Consider the following 15,652-nt stretch of genomic DNA (forward strand, 5'->3'; position numbering starts at 1 on the left):
CTTGAGATGCAAGCAACGAGATAGGAGGACATACGGAGAGGCGGCGGGGGAGTGGTCGAGGTGGATGCATGGTTTGGTCCTCGTGGAATCCCTGCAAAACGCGTCGGCGCCTAGGTGCGTCGAATCCGATGGTGACGGTGACGGCCGTATGTCTGCCAATTTAGGCGTCGCCAGCGACAAGAACCGATCGAATCGAGGTGAGGGAGGAGCGTGGCGGGTGCTACAGGGGGTCGGCGGTGGCTCGTGGTGGCCGACAGAGGCAAGTAGGGCGGCACTAGAGTGGATGTGGTGCAGGATGGGAAGGGCGGGGCCAAGAGGGATAGGATTTTTTTACAGTTTTGCTAAAGCACATCTATGTGCTCCAAGTATTGCACATCTAAGTCCTATGTCATCGATTTTACGGCAAGATTCGTGCTAACATTTTCTTTTATCTTTATCTTTTTACTTTGATTGAGTCACTTAGATGTGGAATAACTAGGGCACATCTAGATGTGTTTTTTTTACTCCATGGGTGGGCGGCCAAGGAGGATAATTGTTACTCCTCTAAAGCTCTTAGGGGATCGGTTAGGTTAGAGAAGAAAAAAAAAGAATTTTTACTCCTCTTTAGCTTTTTAGGGGATCAGTTAGAGATGATCTAAGGCCTTGTACATGCAAGGTGTCTAGAGAGCTTAGCAAAATAAACTAAGTTTTTTCTTAAGCACCAGTGCCTAATTAAGTGTCTATCTTTTACATATAACCATCGGTGCTTCAAGAAAAAACTAGCTTATTTCTCTAGGCATCTCCTAAGCACCTTGCAATGTACAAGGCCTAAAGGTTCCCGTGAGGCCCTCATGAACGTTAATTATAGCTTTTAATAGTTCTTAGAAATGGCCTACCCAATATGATTGGGGGAGCTATCGGGTCTTCAGGCATGTCCACAATCACTAGATCAATAAGAGTTGGACATCCATAACTTTGAACAACATACATTGTGCTTGATGCCTACAACTTGTGTGTATGTGTAGTCGGCCATAACTACCATCCTTACAGCCAATCCAATTTTAACACCACTACCCTGACCTTACATGGCGCTCACCTAAGGTAAGAATTTTTGCACTGCTCCTCTGTCTATGTCCAAGCACTATGTTCACAACGAAGAGCACCGGGGATCAACGGCCCGGGAAGAGCACTGGGGATCAGCGGCCCAAGAACCGCACTTGTGGCTTCACCATGCCCGCGACGCTCCCATGGGCATTCATAACCTTGGCTTGTGGTGGAGCAGTGTGTTTACACCATGATAGGTCGACATTATCGAGATAGATGCCGTGGCACGGCACGCTTTCGCTGCACATGATCTTGATGGCCTCTCGCTCGGAGGACGTCCCGTGGATGTTGATGAACCTCGCGTCCGTTATGGCCACACCACCTTGCTGCAAAGGCAACCAACATAATTTCAGTCTCAACCATTGCCCTGAAGATGGAGCGGTCAACAATGTGGCGGTGACTGAGTTGAGTAGGTTTTCCTTACCCGTTCTGGACAGTTTCCTTGGGGGCAATAGAACTGGTCGATGTCGATAGGATGTTGGACTTCAGTCATGTTGAGGTCCCTGAAAATGAATCCGTTCGCTTTGCCTTGCCCTCCCTGCATTCATAACATCATATATGTTACGAGGGGAATTAATAGTGGTATATATGCCTATGGCTTTGCAGCGGTGCGTGCAACCATCAGTTGAGATCTTTGAACTGATGCAAGGCACACACATGCACAACATTGAGAAGGCATGTAGATGCTGCTTCAGTGTTACCTGCCACGATTTGATCCTGACACCGCTCGTCGTATTGAAGAATTTGCAGTTGGATACTGTAATCCTCTCCACCATCGCTGGGCCTTCACCGGCACCTCCAAGGCTTCCCACACTAAATAATAACAAGATAAAAAAAGCTGCTTAGGTTAATGCATGCTACTAATCACTAGAGAAATTCATCAGCCCTTATGCACTTGGTCAGTAAGGCCTGCATACATATGCATGGCTGTGCATTTGTACCTGATGCCATGGCCGGGCCCACACGCGATGTCAGTGATGTTGACATCAGTGGTTTCCGTTATAATCGACACGCAATCATCACCTGCACTCGTCCAATGTGTGTTAGGAGTATTGCAATGCAAACACACATGAAGCAGCAATGGGTTTTATCAAGGGCTAGCTGCTACTGTACCGGATTGGATGGAGGAAGAGGAGACGCGGACATGGTCGGAGGCCCCAATGGTGATCCCGTCCGTGTTGGGGCTGTCGCAGGGCGCGGAGATGGAGACGTTGTGCACCAGCGCCTGGCTGCACCTGTACACGCTGATGTGCTTGAGGGCGCTGTCCTTGAGACGTACGTTGGTCACCCGTAGGCCGTTGCAGAACGAGAATGACACCAGCTGGGTTGGTTACAATCACATGCGCCTGGATTAGTTTTTGGTGCGTACGTGCAGACATGTCTGTCTAAAGTCTAAACAGAAATGGGTATTTTTGGTTCGGCAGCTGGAGGAGGTGTTGCGTGCGTGCTTACCATTGGCCGGGCACTGCATTTCTGTCAGAGACGAGAGGGGCAGCGGATCAGATTGTGGACAATGCGTGAAGATGGATTGAAGAAGCAACGGCTATGTTTGTGTGGGTTGTTGTTACCTTGTGGTTGTAGCAATCCCACCACGGGGCGCCCCGGCCGTCGATCTGGCCGCAGCCGTCCACCGTCAGGTTGTCCACCTCGTGGAAGGTCAGCACGCTTGACGATTTTAGCTGCCAGAGGGTGCTTGGCGCCACGATGTCCCCGTCCACCTGCAGAGACACTCCAACCTCGGTTTACACTGTCGGCGATTATATTGTACTCCTACTAGATAAGAAGATAAGAGTACGGTCAGATCGTCGGTAGAAAGCGTTGGTTACCTGCATGGTGATGGGCGACTTGCAGGGCCCGTTGAAAGTGGCGTCGCGCAGCAAGAAGGTCCTTCCTGCAGGGACGTACACGTTGGCCCCGCCGCTGTCCCTGCACGCAGAGTCCCATGTCTCCTCGAACGCCTAGACGGAGCATGCAGATGAGTACGTCAGAAAGATCTGATCTGACCGGCAATGTGGTGATAGGCCGACTCTACAGTGTTGTTATACCTTAGTATCGCCCGTCTCGCCGTCCCCAGCGGCATGGAAAGCCATGACGCTGTATCGAGTCCCTTCCCCTTTCCACACCTTGGTCGCCGCCGCCGCCGCAGGTCGAACTGTGGCCGATACCACAAGAAGGAGCAGCATCGGCAGGACGAGGAACAAGGAGGTGCGTCCTGCTGCTGCAACCCTCTGCCATTTTGCAAGATCCGCACGTCAGGCAAAACAACATATAGATGATGAGAAGGAAAAATCTACATGTACTACTACTTCTCGATCGAGCTGGTGAGCAATGGTAGAGCGCATACCATAATGATCACCGACTCTGCGACTACGATGAGCAGCTGAATCGATCGGCAGAGGAAGAGCTGACCGGATGGGGATGCTAGTACTGTCGTAGTCGTACTGATGATACAGCCAGTCGTGTGTGCATCAATTTATACACGCGAGAGACGGGAGCGCGCGAGCGCAGGCGTAGCAGCAGCAAATGGGGGGGGGGGGGGGGGGGGGGGGGATTGAAGCCAAATCTCTGTCGATTGTCATAGCAGTAAAAGCCCTGGAAATCCAAAATCTCCATGTATTTAGATCTCGTGTTGGAATTCATTGGATCGGTGCAGGAGATCGCGGCCGTCTGTCCTTTCCGGGTTTGGAAGAGGAGATGTAGCTGTGCGCGAGCCCCAAAATGCCATGCGGTTACCTCGCACAGCTGCTGCATGCATGCGCGCCATTTATAGAATGCAATCGCGGCCGTGTCCCCGCTTGCATGGCTCGATTAAAGAGGCGAATTTACCCCCCTTGGGGAGCAAGATACAGAGGATATCGTTGCCGCGGTTAGGGATCGGGCGAATGCATGCATGCACGTGAGCGCGGCTCTGGGCCGTGCAATCGCGAGATGGACGGCTTGGATGGCGCGGGCCGGGCAGCTAAGATCTTGCAGCATCTAAACGTACATTCGAATATTTTCAGAATATCGCGTGTGTATTATTTTTCACGCTTACCAATGAATGCTCCGCAAATACACTGACCGGCAACGTTTCTGGCGAGTCGTGATGGCTCACGTGTGGATGGCGCGGGCTGGGCAGCTAAGATCCTCCAACATCTAAACGAATGGCATGTGTATTGATTTTTTTTTTATCACGCACCATGATCGAGCCCATTCGAATATTTTCAGAATATTGCGTATATTTGTTTTTTTTGCGGGGGTATTGCGTATATTTGTTTACCAATGAATGCTCCGCAAATACACTGGCCGGCAACGTTTTTCTTGCGAGTCGTGATGGCTCACGTGTGTGTGCAGGGGCCGAGCTATGTGTGGAAGGATCACACTTGGTGGACAGACATTGCTTTAGTAAGTGATCATTGGGGACAGACCTGGGCTTAAACGTAGCTGTGCTAGTTGCTCACCAGTTAAGCTTTGTACTTGTAGTATTGTTTTTTACTTCAATAGTTAAACTTGGTGGAGGTTTGTGTAAAGTTGTTGCTGTCTTTGATGGTTGTTGGTATTAGAGTAACTTCATGCTTGAGTAACTTGCAGTGTTGCTTGGATGGTTTTATGATGACTTGACTTGAGAGTACATTCAATGTACTCATATGGCTTTTAACGTTGTCATGTATAAGAATGGACCCGGCTTCCACTAGCGAGGAGCCGGAGTTGAGGCGACACTAGCAGAGTAACTCAGTCAGATCCCTGTGGAGGGAAGCTGTGCTAGGACCATTCTACCATAGATAAGAGTTTCCGCTGCGGTCATCTCTGACCATGATTACACTACTAGGGAAAAGCCTAGCAGCAGCGCGGATTTTAGGTACATTAGTAGCGCGGGGACCGGCGCTACTAATAAGGCGCTACAGCTAACACTTAGCAGCAGCGCGTGGGCGCCCGCGCTACTGGTATACAAGTGTAGCAGCAGCGTGCTTCGTGCAAGCTCGCTACTGCTAATAGCTCTAGCGTGCTTGGGCTGGACGCGCTACTGCTACTGTCACGCTGCTGCTAACTTTCTCCACTCGCTACTGCTAATTTTAGTAGTTTTTGTTTTTTTCTGCATATTTGTTTTGTATTTGAACAGGCTTTATACAAGAATCTTTAGCAGATACAAATGTCATCATGATACACATACAAATGGCTGCGAGGCCACAAATATAATCATAGCATATACATACAAATAGTCTCATCATAATCATCATCCAACACAAAGTGGTATCTCGTCATCATCTCAAAAATAGCGATACAAGTCTCGATTACTTGCAACTACATCGTCATCCATCTAAACAATGATATACGCGAGAAGAGTTATCACTTTGAGTGAGAGCGGAACTATGCAGTACATGAGTTCGTATCCCTCTCTCGCATTAGCGTGAACCTAAACTAACTACTGCATGTCGCTCGGAAACCGGAAACTGGTACACCTGGGCCTGACACTCCGGCCACTCGTCGTATATATACTCCTGGCGTAGCACTTCTTCGCCATCGATGATCTATGCACCTGCATCGTCACATGAGTCGATGATATGCAACGTATATAGTTGAGCAACAGAAAGAGGCAGACTTGGCAAAAATAGAAGCAACATATCATAAGCATAAATAACAAAGTTGATCGTACCCAAAATGCCCTAACTAGAGGATCATCGCTAGTCGAGGAGGACGGTTTAATTACATCACAAGTAAAGTTTCGTCGTGCATAACTCAAAGTTTCGTCATACAGAAAATATGAACTAAACGGATACATTGTCATATATTGACAATCACTCCAACATGTCGTGCCATCCATCCAAGTCAGGGAGATAGTCCCCGAGCCTAGTGAAAGGCTTCAGGTCGAGACGCTGAGAGGCTACCCGTGTTCGGATGTCTTCCCGCGACATTTGTCCTTCTTCGTAGAACATCCCTGTTTTTCCGACGACCTCCTTCATGATGATTTGGGCAAGTTCGCGCTGGATGTGATAGAACTCGGCTCGAAGTCGATGATCCTCGATATCTCCTACGTTCTTTGCCCATTGCAGAATATGGGCATCACCGGATGTAGGTGACATGCGAAGGTTCTGGTGATCCCGTCTGTACTCCAGCATGTGGTGTAGGACATAGAATCCATCATTAAGAGAACCACTCGGTTGCTGGATGCAGCAGAAGTCGGTCTTATGGCCGAAGGCGAGCCTGCCGCCCCTTCTCTTCTTGTCTGTGACCTCTCCACCCCGTGCTTCATAGTAAAACATAGCACTGTCGAGAACATCCTTGATGTGGGTGTAATCCTTTTTGTGAATGTTCTTCGACGAGTCCAAGTAAAGAGCGTGGGAGTATCGGGGGTAGAGGATGATGAGGACGGCGCGCCCGCCGCTACGCAAAATAAGTACACCTCAAATTAATTAGCCTCCACCGTGCAAATGAATGATTGAAATCGAAGGAAGGATATCTGCGCGGATGACTTACATGGGATTATAAGGCACGAGAATCGCCTCCTTGTCCTTATTGGCGAGCATGAAATTGACGATGTATTCCCTCGCGTATTCACGGTGCTTTGCGCAGACTCCCAAGAAGCTCTCGTGCATGAAGTACGGGTCAGCAACACAGATATGAGGTATCTGCTCAACCCCGATGATGTAGTTCATGTGCAAGGCATAAAGGCGGACAAACGCAAAATCCAGCTTCTTCACGTGAAACATGTCGAATATGTAATCGAATCAAAGGAAGAACTTATCCGCGGGGAAGAAGTCGACGTACGACAATTGCCGCGGAACGTTAACCACGTAGAGTGGGTATCCTGGATCTTTCGAGGCGATGAGGCCTTTCTCTATCCGCAGCACATCGTCATGAAGACTCCTTAGATTGCCGAATCTGGCCCTTAGCGCTGCTGCAGGTAGGATTGGTTGACCGGGGATATGCAATTTATCCGCACCGGTGATATCTATACGGTCTTGAACCCGAGGCTGCTGAGGCGGCTGGATCATAGAATCAGCTGTCTTGCCTTTCCTTGCTCTCTTCCTAGGCTTCTTGGCCGGAAGGTCGTCTATAATACGTTGAGCCTCCGGAGGCGGCAATTCAGGCACCGACTCATGACGCTCAAACCCTGAGTAGGCGCCAGTATAGACATACTGTTGAGTGCCATCGTCATCCTCATCCTCGTCCATGGCGACGTCATCAGTGACTAATGGAGCCTCTTCCTTACCCCGTCCGCTATCACCCAACCCGACACCCGACGCTAATTGGGTAGGTGGGGTGTTGATGTTCATACCTTGCTGAGGCTGCGTGCTCATGGGTGTGCTCCCGACCGCCTCTAGACGAAGCAGACTCTTTGGCCACAACAGGACCCACCCATTGCAACAATCACCAAGCCGCTGCGGGGTCTCGTCGTCATCCCCCCTAGTACCAGAGGAGGCAAATTCTCGTGGCCCGGTTTGACACTGGCCATGGAAACCTTGAAGACGTTCGGGGGGATCGGCCGGCTGTGGAACAATGGTTCCTTCGGCTTCATTATCGTCGCCTTCCCCACGTCCACCTTCTGGTCGCCGATGGTGTACAATATGGTGCACGGGGTTTCGTCGGTCTGCAAAGAAAAGTCTGCGACGTGAGACATCCGAAAGGCAACGAAAACGGGAGATTATATTTATTGAAGGGGCCGGTGTGACAGATATCGTGAGGGGGTCGAGCTCAGCCAAAGACAAAGCACCGCCGAGCACGTCCGGTGCGGGAGCCGGTGCAGCTGCAGGTGCTGGTGCAACGCTAGTCGAGCTGCTCCCCAAGAAGTCAGCAAGGGGAAAGTCCGCTGCATTATTTTTTGCATTTTGCCTGGTCCAATTGAAAATGGCCGGAACCAAGGAAGTGGACATATCTACAACCATCTGTTTTGCGGCAGCTACCGCTGTTGCGACTGTCTGAGATGATTTCTTCTCAACTGCAATCTCAACCTTCTTGTCGATGTTTTCTTCGGTTAACCTCCGTCTTTCCTTTCTCTCCTCCTTGGTCTCACTGTAGTACTTCTTCCACGTGGCGCCGTCCCCGACACCGTGCACGCGTCCATACGACGGTCGAGTATCCACCGGGAGTTGTTTCAATATGTTCAACGCCCGGTTGAATGGAGTGTCCCACTTGGGCCTCGCCAACGCCTCAGACGGCGAGTCGCTTTCGGCCGCAATCCTGTGCTGCTCTCTTTGTAAAAGGCACAAGGATCGTTTACAAATATGACTAACGTGCAGTCGAATTGATCAAAAACTAAAATTACCAGAAGTCTGATGAACTCCGTCGTGACCGCGTTCGTCTCGAAAACCTTCTTCACTGGGTCCCAACGGTGCCGGGCCCTGAGGACGCCACGCTCCTGCGGGACGGTGAACTCCGCCAAGGGGTCTGGGATGCCCAGACTCGAGGCTTCCCGCGTCCTCCTTGGCCCATTTGGACCTCTTCCCGCCGTAACCACGGCTTCCGAGGTGGTGGCTCCCAATGTTCCTCTGTTGAAGCCCCTTCATGTACTTAGACTTTTTTGGCAGCTTCGGCCTCGCAAGCCGCCTTGAATATTTGAAACTGCTCTTCCGTGATTGTCGGATTATCCTTTACAATCTCGGAGTAGGGTTCCTTCTTGTCGATGATCCTTGCTTTCACCCTTGTTTTCCAGGCGGCCAACGCGTCGCTAAACTTGGTCATGGCGTGTTTGTTTATCTTCTTCATTACCGGGTCCTTATCTGGATCTTTATAATCCTTTTCATTCCGGCCCGGGAACATGAATATCTGGTGAAACTTCTTTAGGAGGGAGGTCCTCATATTATCTATCTTCTGTAGTTTCTCATCGTTGATGGTGGCGGTTGTCCGTACGATGCAGCCTATTTGATTGCCGTAGTAGGCGCGCGCTTCCTGGGGCGCTTTTGGCTCAAAATTTCCGTCGTCCACCTCCGTGACCACCAGTCTAATAGTTCTGAGCTTGTTAGGAAGCCGTCGCCTCTTTGCTTTCAGTTCTACACCGGCTCCGCTAGTCTCGGCGCCGGTCTCAGTCTGAGCGCCGGTCTCGATGCCGGTCTCAGTCTCAGCGCCGGTCTCAGTCTCGTCGGCAAGGTTCAAAAATTCGTCCGCCGCCCGGTAGACGTCGTCGCAATCACCAGAACCCTGTCCTTCATCGTTGCTAGCCATGTTTCCTACGATTAAATCTAGTCAATTAATTCTAGACCTAATAAAATGAATAATGAAATAAAAAAGGCCTATTATTTTGCAGGAACGTTGACTCCTTCCCGGTGCGGCATCCCGGGCACTCGATATGTCCTAGTTTGTAGCACAAGTCATGCCGAAATTCACGGAAAATTTCGGCACAACCTTTGCTAAAAAGTGGACAAATCAAGAACCTGAATTTTGCCGGAACGGAAATTAATCAACATTCCGGCAAAACATAGGCCACTCGGCTTCATTCCTTGAAAACAACAAAAGGCCACTTGGGCACAATCGAACCACTTCAATGTCGATTATGATCAATGAGCAAACACAATTGAGGATTTTTCATATATCATGACCACTTCAAATTTGCATGTCCTAGTGTTTGACACTTCAAGAAAATCTACACAAATCTCATGCTGTCTGAAACTCATTCAAAAACCAAGTATAGATGGAGGCAGATGTGGCAAGGGAGGCAGGGGCGTCTCTGTCAAAGCCCTAGTTAAGCATATACAATTTTTTCCTACGGCGAGGGAGGCAGATGTGGCGAGGGAGGCAGGGGCGTCTCTGTCAAAGCCCTATCTAAATTCTTTTCCTAACTAAATTCTTTTCCTTACTAAATTAACCTAACTAATTTAGAGAGAGAGAGAGAGAGAGGAGGGGTGGGGGCTTACAGAGGATGGCTCTGGTGGTGGCGCGGGAGGCAGTGGTGGCGAGGAAGGCAGGGGCGTCTCCGGTGACGGTGAGGGAGGATCCGGTGGCGTCGACTGCGGCTCCGGTGGCGTTGATGAGGCCACGCGGCTCCGGTGGCGTTGGGGGCGGCTCCGGTGGCGTCGATGGCGCGCTGCTCTGGTGGCTCCGGGGGCATCGACGTCGGCAGGAGACGGCGGCGAAGTGGGGCGACGGCGAATCGGGCAGACGGCGGCGGGGTGGGTCGAGGGATTTGGGGGAGAAGTGGTGGCCGGGGGAAACGGTTTTTTGGTTAAGTCAAACTTAGCGGTAGCGCTTTTCGCGAAACTCGCTCTAGCTAAGTTAGCTATAGCGATTTTCACAAAACGCGCTACTGCTATAGCTATGTAATTTCCTTCATATTTATTATTTCCTTTTCTGTTTCTACAGCGGGGGTCTAGGAAACGTGCTACAGCTACGTTAGCTATAGCGCCTCTTACGGACAAACGCTACTGCTACGCCTTTCTCCTTTTTTCGCCTTTTCATTTATTTTGCTCTACATTTTATTTTTTCCTTTCTCCTTTTTCTATTTCTTTCTTTTTCATTTACTTTTCCATTTGTTTTTCATTTCATTTTATTTCCGTTAGCAGTAGCGCTCCCCGCGCGAAACGCGCTGCTACTTATGTCCTAGCGGTAGCGCGCTTCTCTCAAGACCGCTACTGCTATGCGTAGCCTATCGTTTTAGCAATGGGAATATTAGTGGTAGCGCTTTTTCATGTGAACGCACTACTGCTACTACTGTATCTGTAGCGCGGTTTTCGCACGCGCGCTACTGCTATTTAGCACTAGCGACCATTTTTGACACGCGCTACTACTAAATTTCTGTGTATAAGGTTTTCCCTAGTAGTGTTATTCCGTACCGTTCCGACCTCAACACAATGTTGAGATTTTGAGCCTTGTACATCGACGTTGTAAAGTTGTATAGATCAATAAAGCACTAGCTTGCCAAATGGTTTGTATCCTATTACTCAGGGATTGTAAAAGCATACGCCAGGTTGATTTTTGGCGCATGCGGCGGTCCGTCTGAATACAGTGGTAATTCACTATACTCAAATGGGGTGCCACAAAGTCCAATGTGTTTTTTATTCATGTTAGGTTAGGTCTGTGTGTTCACCAGTGGAGGACAAAGATAAGGTCATGGAGACTCTTTGTTAGGGAGACTGAGGCCCCCCACAGAGTGCCTACAACGGCCGAGAGGGCTGCTGCCGGCACCGAGATCGCTCGTGCAGTGGACGAGTGGACATGATGACATCGAGAGGGCAACCATTGAAGCCGAGAGGGCAGCTGCAGCTACACGGAGGGCGGAGTCCTATGCTGAGGTTACGATCGCCTTCATCGAGAGGATAGCTGGAGCAGCTGAGAGGGCGGAGTCATCCGCCAAGATTGCTCGAGCAGTAGCCGATACCGCTGCGCCCACCCCTGCGGCGACCGGGACCGTGACGGCCACTTGACGGACCTTGTAGATTAGCGACAATAGATTTTTTGTTGCTAGATTCTTATGTTATATTTTGGTTATGACAGTCAATGGTTGGTACAATTTAGTAGGCCATTGCTCACTTAACATGATTTAAGTTCAAAAAGTTCAAACAGTATCAAAAAGTAGTAGTGTTCAACAATGTAGACGTTAAGGATCCGTGTCTTGACTTTGAGTCCGGTGGTTCTCCCTTTGTTAGAGATGTTCATTGAGAATGGATCCCGATTGTTGTCGTAGGGTCTCGTTCCTTTCGTTTTCCTTCCTCTGCCGATCTTGGTAACAAGGAAGGAAGAGAAGGAATGCCCATCACCGACGGTTGAAATACTAGTGAGGGAGGTGTCCAGGTGTCTACGATTCATGGTACTCATGCAATGAACAAGTGATTGGTTACAAAGGTTGCTCCTTCGAAACGTTCAATAGTAGGGAGGAAACAAAGAATGATTACTCCAAGTATCTGCTCAATGAGAAGAGCAATCAAAAAGTAGGCAATGGTGCAGGATAGCTTATCCGGTTGAGTGGGTTCAAGAACTTGATAATCTTCTTCCAGTTCATCCTAATTGTGGTGTTGCTTTTATCATGTGTTTGTATGTAACATGCATTGGACACATTGTTGTTTAGAGAGGAGACACTTGTGCTAAATAACTATTTTGTAACTTCATATGAAGCTTGTGTGGGCCATATATGATGCTTTTGTGAGTTCGTTGTTATGTATGTGGCCCTTATAGAGTATGCAATTTTTGTATGTGATTCTTATTCGATATTACCGTTATATTTGTTTTTGCTGCAGGGTTATATGAAAAACAATTGAAACTAGGCTGACAATGCCTTTTTACGGGAGGGCCACTCGGCAAAGTAATCTTTTTCGAGAGTCAATCTCGGCAACTAGGCCACGTGGCAGGTGCTAGCAGCTCGACTGACTATTTGCCAATAGCCTGGAGAAGGATCACGACAAAAAGGACTACCTGGGGAGTTGCTGGTGTGTATAAGTCGAGAGCTTGACGATGCCAATTGCTTGTGCTAGGTAAGCAAATAGTTGAAACTCGTAAACTAGGAAAGTGTTTGTTAAGTTCTCCTTAGCTTCTCGGCAAAGACCTGACGGTGTTGTCCTCAGCTCACGGACGTGAAGTCGCTTTATTTTACTGAGAGTACCCCTTTTGGCTCTCGCCAATTAGTAGGTCGAGCTCCCAACAGAAGGTTCTCGGCAAAGTTTTGTTTGCCTGAGGGGTGTACGCCGAATGCCTTTTGCCGAGAATAGTTCTCAGCAAAGGCCTTGCCGAGTTCTTTTGAGACTTCGCCGAGTGTCTTGGGCACTCCGCAAAGGGGTCGATTCTAGTAGTGTGATCTTAAATACATAAACTTGTTCAAAAACACAAAGATAAATTTGAGGTTTGTAGCATTCCCTAAATCATCAACTTGAGTATGTGTCTTGTTGATGCATCAAATACAGTTGACAATACTTCTCCTTTGTTTTGCTTTGAAATTGACTCAGGTAAATAATAGGATAATCCATCTCATAAAATAATAATAATATGATAATTTGAGATAATTCATTAAATGATATGCTGATTTTTTATTTTTGAAAAGTAGGACAAAATTTTCGCGCGCGCACAGGCGGAGCTAGGGAGGAAGTTGGGGGGGGGGGGCAAATGATAAAACATGCAGACTTGAGGGGGCCAAATACTAAATTTATCCTTATTTTAACCCTCTGAAAAAATTCCTTCAAACTTTATGCCAGGGCTGGGGGGGCCACAGCCACCCCAGGAGCACGCTCCGATTACCAACTTTAAAGTGACCACTGATAGACTAGTCTTTCCATAAAGGGTGATCACTAATGTTAAAGTCATTCCTCACTTCCAGTTTTATTATTACTATGATTACCTTTAGTTATCTTACCAAGCATATTTAATACTCGACTTGCTAGCTTAAAGTCATACTCCCAAAATCCGATCAGTTTTATGTTAATGAAGGAAATATGCCCTAGAGGCAATAATAAAGTTGTTATTTTATATTTCCTTATATCATGATAAATGTTTATTATTCATGCTAGAATTGTATTAAGCGAAAACTTGATACATGTGTGGATACATAGACAAAACACCGTGTCCCTAGTAAGCCTCTACTAGACTAGCTCGTTGATCAAAAATGGTTAAGTTTCCTAACCATAGACATGTGTTGTCATTTGATGAACGGAATCACATCATTAGGAGAATGATGTGATGGATAATACCCATCCGTTAGCTTAGCATATTGATCGTTCAGTTTTATTGCTATAGCTTTCTTCATGTCATATACATATTCCTTTGACTATGAGATTATGCAACTCCCAGATACCGGAGGAATACCTTGTGTGCTATCAAACATCACAACGTAACTGGTTGATTATAAAGATGCTCTACAGGTATCTCCGAAGGTGTTTGTTGGGTTGGCATAGATCAAGATTAGGATTTGTCAATCCGAGTATCGGAGAGGTATCTCTGGGCCCTCTCGGTAATACACATCATAAGAAGCCTTGCAAGCAATGTGACTAATGAGTTAGTTACGAGATGATGTATTATGGAACGAGTAAAGAGACTTTCCAGTAACGAGATTGAACTAGGTATGAAGATACGGACGATCGAATCTCGGGCAAGTAACATACTGATGACAAAGGGAATAACGTATGATGTCATTATGGTACGACCGATAAAGATCTTCATAGAATATGTAGGAACCAATATGAGCATCCATGTTCCGCTGTTGGTTATTGACCAGAGATGTGTCTCGGTCATGTCTACATAGTTCTCGAACCCGTAGGGTCCACACGCCTAACATTCGATGATGATTTTGTATTATATGAGTTATGTGATTTGGTGACCGAATGTTGTTCGGAGTCCCGGATGAGATCACAGACATGACGAGGAGTCTCTAAATGGTAGAGAGGTAAAGATTGATATATAGGACGATGGTATTTGGACACCGGAAGTGTTTCGGGACATACCAGGAAGGAATCGGGTCACCGGAAGAGGTTCTGGGGGTACCGGGTACGTATCGGTTCTGGGCACCCCCCGGCAACTATATGGGCCTAATGGACCAAGAGAGGGACAGACCAGCCCCTAAGGGGCTGGTGCGCCCCCATGTAGGCCGAAATAGGAGGAGAAGGAAAGAGGGGAAAGGAGAAGGAAAGGGGAGGATTCAGCCTCCCCCTTCCTTCCCTCCCCCCTCTCTTTCCTTTCCCCTCCGATGAATAAGGAAGGGGGCCGAATTGGGGAGGAACCCCAAGTAGGATTTGGCCTACTTGGGGCACCCCCTTGGCTGTTCCCCTCCCTCCCACCTATATATACGAGCGGGGGAGGCGCCTAGAACACACAACAACATTTGTTAGCCGTGTGTAGCGCCTCCCTCCATATATTACACCCTCGGTCATATCTTCGTAGTGCTTAGGCGAAGCCCTGTGTGGATCACTTCACCATCACCGTCACCATGCCGTCGTGCTGACGAAACTCTCCCTCGACACTTTGCTGGATCAAGAGTTCGAGGGACGTCATCGAGCTGAACGTGTGCAGAACTCGGAGGTGCCGTACGTTCGGTGCTTGATCGGTCAGAACGAGAAGAAGTTCAACTACATCAACCACATTGTCAAACGCTTCCACTTTTGGTCTACGAGGGTACGTAGACACACTCTCCCCTTCTCGTTGCTATTAATCTCCTAGATAGATCTTGCGTGAGCGTAGGAATTTTTTAGAAATTGCATGCTACGTTTCCCAACAGTTAAAGTATTTGCACCGAGTGTGATCAATGCTACCACTAAGTAAACAACTGAAATAATAACAGTGCGACAACAGTAAGCAGAACAACATAAACAACAATCATTACAAATCACTTCCCCGCGGTCTTCCGACCGTCTTTCTCAAAGCCTTCCCATTGGCTTAAGCACAACTCGTGGTATCCGATACTCAGGGGCTACTTAACCAATATCTTAAACTTTCACCCACCGACAATCTTAATGTTTTGTACCCCCGAATCAATAAAACCTTGTGTGACTTCCCACGAACTGTGTCCAATACCAAGGACACGGCTATTTGAATATATTTTAAACACTCCACAGAGGTTGTACACTTTACCCACACCATGCACTAACAGTCCAACAAATTCCGCTTACAGCATGGCCCTCTTACCGTGCCTCTAACCTCCCGCAGGCTAGCCCTGGGTGAGAGGATCGGGGTCCCTACCACC

The 15,652-nt window shown here is 48.3% G+C and overlaps 1 protein-coding gene across 1 annotated transcript; it reads right to left on the reverse strand.

The window, feature by feature from the left end:
* Nucleotides 1-1,032: 1,032 nt before the first annotated feature.
* Nucleotides 1,033-3,173, reverse strand: LOC123074221 (probable polygalacturonase At1g80170). The gene is made up of 8 exons (XM_044497116.1): nucleotides 3,129-3,173; nucleotides 2,910-3,041; nucleotides 2,652-2,801; nucleotides 2,197-2,404; nucleotides 2,025-2,106; nucleotides 1,785-1,896; nucleotides 1,508-1,621; nucleotides 1,033-1,409 (listed from the first exon to the last, which is right to left on the reverse strand). The coding sequence occupies exons 1-8, from the start codon at nucleotides 3,171-3,173 to the stop codon at nucleotides 1,176-1,178; spliced, it is 1,077 nt and encodes a 358-aa protein (XP_044353051.1). The 3' UTR covers nucleotides 1,033-1,175.
* Nucleotides 3,174-15,652: the final 12,479 nt, after the last annotated feature.

Source organism: Triticum aestivum, chromosome 3D (genome assembly GCF_018294505.1).
Source record: "Triticum aestivum cultivar Chinese Spring chromosome 3D, IWGSC CS RefSeq v2.1, whole genome shotgun sequence".
In the NCBI taxonomy this organism is placed as follows: domain Eukaryota; kingdom Viridiplantae; phylum Streptophyta; class Magnoliopsida; order Poales; family Poaceae; genus Triticum; species Triticum aestivum.

What these genes read in the sequence shown, in the direction of transcription:
- LOC123074221 (XM_044497116.1), bottom strand. Translation starts at nt 3,173, where the DNA reads ATGGCTTTCCATGCCGCTGGGGACGGCGAGACGGGCGATACTAAG. An exon ending in AGTCGCCCATCACCATGCAG is followed by an intron (nt 2,802 to 2,909) that starts GTAACCAACGCT and finishes GTGTCTCTGCAG; the next exon opens with GTGGACGGGGACATCGTGGC. An exon ending in CTCTTCCTCCATCCAATCCG is followed by an intron (nt 2,107 to 2,196) that starts GTACAGTAGCAG and finishes GGACGAGTGCAG; the next exon opens with GTGATGATTGCGTGTCGATT.